The 4,270-nt window shown below is 34.5% G+C and overlaps 1 protein-coding gene across 1 annotated transcript; it reads left to right on the top strand.

Moving 5' to 3' along the window:
* The first annotated feature begins 721 nt into the window (after positions 1-721).
* LOC101892351 (protein arginine N-methyltransferase 5) lies at positions 722-4,059 on the top strand. Its single transcript, XM_005188367.4, has 6 exons — positions 722-1,248; positions 1,312-1,759; positions 1,824-1,989; positions 2,461-2,623; positions 2,685-3,232; positions 3,304-4,059. The coding sequence occupies exons 1-6, from the start codon at positions 852-854 to the stop codon at positions 3,457-3,459; spliced, it is 1,878 nt and encodes a 625-aa protein (XP_005188424.1). The 5' UTR covers positions 722-851; the 3' UTR covers positions 3,460-4,059.
* The last annotated feature ends 211 nt before the right edge of the window (positions 4,060-4,270 follow it).

The following is a 4,270-nucleotide window of genomic DNA, read 5'->3' as shown; positions in this document are numbered from 1 at the left end:
GAATGGATAATGTTGAATGGAAATTTATTTATATTTGTAAAAATTGTTGAAAAACGCGTATTATAATGACCTCCGATTGACGTCGTATAAGAAAATATATAAAAATCTACTTATATTTGAAAAGACATTTAAAATATTTTAAGATATCAATGTTCCCAAACATTGATGCTTCTACCTGTATTCTTCTACCATGCCATAAGCTTTGTACATATCTTTTTTTAGAATCGGATAAGATCGAAATTTTCATTAATATGTCCAGTCCTCCAGACATAATACACATTTGAGTAAAATTTTAGCAACTTACTTCAATTCGTTCGTAAGCTAGAGTGATTTACACAGACGGACGGACATCGCTAAATGGACATAGAATTTTATGCTGATCAAGAATATATATACTTTGCGGGGTCTAAAATGTCTAAATGTGTATTTCGAGGTGTGGTCTAAAATGTATATTTCGAGGTGTGACAAACGGAATGACAAACTTAATATACCCTCCATACTATGGTGGATGGTATAAAAAACATAATTTACATATTATTTAAATATTAAATTGAAAATGAAGAATAAAAAGATTTTTCTCTCAGGAAGAGTTCTACATCTCACTTTCATACTTATTTTATCATCAAAAGCAAAAGAGAAAGAGCAATCTGTATAGTTGGCAGCAACCCTTAAATGTCAACAACTGTGACTGAACTTGGCAGCACTGTTCTGGCCGAGTATTTGACATTTGACTAAGGCCGGCTTCACGTGTGGTTGTTTGGTGCTCTTGGCTTGCAATTTATTTTTTTGCAATTCTATATCGAATAAATAAATAAATTGTTTATAAACAAAAAAAATAACAACGACAAAAAATGCCTTACATTTGTCTACTGCAAGAGGGTAATCCCAATCTGCCGCGTTTCATCGAAAAGGCCCAACAGAATAATTTCACGGTGGTCGCCACCCCACTCAATTGCATGGAATTGCCGCTCGAATTTGAAAATGAACCTCTCAATGAAAAGCATACCCAGAATACCACGGCAGATCTTTTACTTACGGCCGAACAGTGGAACACCCGGGTAATAAGCATTCTATCGGAGACCATTGATTGTGATTCGCCAAATGAGATTGTGCGAAAAAATTCCGAGGAAGTTCTGAAACGTGATATCTCGTGGGCAGAGCATTTGCAATATGGTGGCTACACCATGGTGAAGCTCAAAGGGCCCAACAATTTGAATTTGGCACGTGTTTTGACAAATAAAATTAAGGGTATGTATGGAGTGGTGTTCAGCGATGAGTTTGTTTACGTTAAAGTTTCTTTGTTTTTCCTAGGAATTCTACTGGTACAAATTCCTTTGTATAATTCAGCGGCAGCCCAAACAACATGGCGCAGAGACATCGGCGAAGATGAAACCTTAAAGATAATTGAAAATGGAGACTCTTGGCATTGGTGGAATCGTTTCCGTTGGGCTGCCGATTTTAATAATAAGTTGAGATTGGTACTGGAACTAAATGAGGGAGAGCAACCTTCATTGGATGTCATATTGCGTTGGCTGGGCGAACCTTTGGAAGCCGTTATTATACCTTCCTCAATGTTTATTAGAAATCGTCACAATTTCCCCGTCCTACCCAAGACATGGCAGGAGGTGTTGAAAATGTTTGTCAAGGCTCATGTTAATATGATTGTATCCACCGATTGTTCGGACAATAGTTTGAAATTGTATTCGGATTATCTGAACAATTTCAGGGAAATGCATAAGGATAGTCATATTTTGCAAAGGTGAGATTGGACTTATTGAAATTGAAAGTATTTCTTTTAATATTATTTGTGCTCTTTTTTTTAGTTTTGAAGATGTTTTGGAAATACCCTTACAGCCATTGTATGATAATTTAGATTGTTATACATATGAGATATTTGAAAAAGATCCAGTTAAATATAAGCTATATCAAAATGCCATTGAAGCGGCCCTGAAATATCGGGTTAAGGATGATGAAATCGAAGACAAATTGGTAAGAATAAGGAATAGTTTTTAGGGACCATACTTACACTACAAATTATCACAAAAAGATGTTCTTTAATACAAATTTAGGCTTAATTTGAGTTTAGGGACTATGCTCGGATTGATCTGAAATTTTTAACCTGGGGTTTTCAAAAAGTTCCAGTGCAAAAATACCAGTTTTCCAATTTGACCACTTGTTGGATAGATATTTCCACAAGCTTTCAAATGATACCCACTTTGTAGATATTGGTTTTGTAGAGATGTTGTATCCCAACTTTCGGGTCAATTTTCCGGGTATCTGGGTATTTCCCCACGAAAAATTACTTTCCCTTAAGCAGGTTTAAAATAACTAGCTGCGGTGATAATTTCAAAATGATATGATCATAGCCCCTAACCTCGACTTGCTCCTAAATATAACTCACCATTTACCTTTTGTTTGGAATTTACTCACAAGTTAATATTTTTTTTTTTTTGTTTTCAGTCCATAATCATGGTTCTTGGTGCTGGACGTGGCCCATTGGCTAGAGCAGCCCTGAATGCTGGCGAGAGAACTGGACGTAAAGTACGTGTTTACATCATTGAGAAAAATCCAAATGCTATTAGAACGCTTACAGCCATAGCCAAAAAATTGTGGCACAACAAAGGTATTTTTCTTTGAAATGCATAAAATCTTTTCTCGACTTTTAATATATATCCTTGTTCCAGATGTCCATATCTTCTCGAAAGATATGCGTGAATTCTCGCCACCTGAACCAGCTGATATTTTGGTATCCGAATTGTTGGGCTCCTTTGGTGACAATGAACTCTCACCAGAATGTTTAGATTGTGCCCAAAAGCTACTGAAACCGGATGGCATTAGTATTCCCTATAAATCGGTTTCATTCATAAACCCTGTTATGTCTTCCAAATTGTATAATGCCGTACGTAATGTTGGGCGCATGGAACCGTTTAGTCGAGAAAAAGTATCATCTTATTACAACCATGCTGAAAATGGTTTTGTGGTATTGCTGAAAAATGTCTACAATATTGATTATCCAAAAGCATTATTTGAATTTGTCCATCCAAATCCGGATAAGCGCAAAGATAATACACGTTATAAAGTATTGCAATTTGAAGTACAATTGGATTGTGTTCTAACCGGCATTGCAGGCTATTTTGAATGTTGGCTATACGGTGATATTTTGATGAGTATTAATCCGCCCACACATACACCTGGCATGCCATCATGGTTTCCCATGTATTTCCCCTTTACGGTAGGTGTTTTGAATGATAAAAAAAAAAATGGAAGAAAAATGTTTCAATTAATATTTTCTTTGATTTACAGGAACCCATGAATGTCAAAAGAGGCGACACCATAGAAATTCACTTTTGGCGTTGTGTTTCAAAGCAAAAAATCTGGTATGAATGGTGTTTGGCATCACCCCATACCACACATGTTCACAATTTAGGTGGCCGTTCCTGTCCCATCTATTGCACATAAATTTGAATGTATACATTTAGTATTAACTCGTTCATTGTATCAATATAGGATTTTGTAGGTCCCCTATTCACTCGTATCAAAATTTGCATTGAGAAAGGTTCGTTTTTGTTAGGGAATACTACAAGAAACTTAATTTTCTTTATGGCAATTTTGAACGTCTGCATAGGGTTTAATTATAGTTAAAGCTTTATAGTTTTTAGAAGGGTAAATATTTCGTATGACATTATTAATTTTTTTTTTATATTTCCGCTGAGTTTATGACGAATTTTCCCTCATTTTTATTATAGCTTAAACAATTTATTGACCCACAAATTATGTATAATTCAGTTAAACTGTAAGCAATTGTTTTTTTTTTTTTTTTGTTATGTTAAAACCTCGTAGAGTTTAAGGTTGTAAACTTTTTATTCATAATGGAATTTAATTGGCCTGTATGTGTATATTAGTTGTTTTATAACTAACTTACCAAGGCTTGTTTAATATATATATTCTATGACCATAAATTTCAATTCACAAATTTAAGTTTAGCTTTAAGTTGAAATTTATTTACTTGCATCTCTCAAGTAATGACAATAAATATTATAAAAAACGAAAGAAGAAAAACCATGAAAAAAGTGGAACAATTACCAAAGATATAAAACTACAAAAATTGGATATGCCGTTTAATGTTTCGGTCAGGCAATAGATGGCGACGAACTGACAAAAAATACATCGAAATCGGAATCCCGTAGAGAAAAATCTCAGAAATGATAGATGTGACTCAAAAATCTATTCCAGAGTATTCTGATAAGAATCAGCGAAATCCCTTTATAAA

The sequence above is a fragment of the Musca domestica genome, unplaced genomic scaffold, assembly GCF_030504385.1.
Source record: "Musca domestica strain aabys unplaced genomic scaffold, Musca_domestica.polishedcontigs.V.1.1 8, whole genome shotgun sequence".
NCBI classification, from domain to species: Eukaryota; Metazoa; Arthropoda; class Insecta; order Diptera; family Muscidae; genus Musca; species Musca domestica.
This window is presented reverse-complemented; position numbering and strand designations above follow the sequence as displayed.

Bases quoted from the DNA above. Each gene is read 5' to 3' on its own strand.
- LOC101892351 (XM_005188367.4), top strand. From the start codon at position 852: ATGCCTTACATTTGTCTACTGCAAGAGGGTAATCCCAATCTGCCGCGT. The intron at 1,249-1,311 runs GTATGTATGGAG...TGTTTTTCCTAG, and splicing joins TTTGACAAATAAAATTAAGG to GAATTCTACTGGTACAAATT. The intron at 3,233-3,303 runs GTAGGTGTTTTG...TTTGATTTACAG, and splicing joins CCATGTATTTCCCCTTTACG to GAACCCATGAATGTCAAAAG.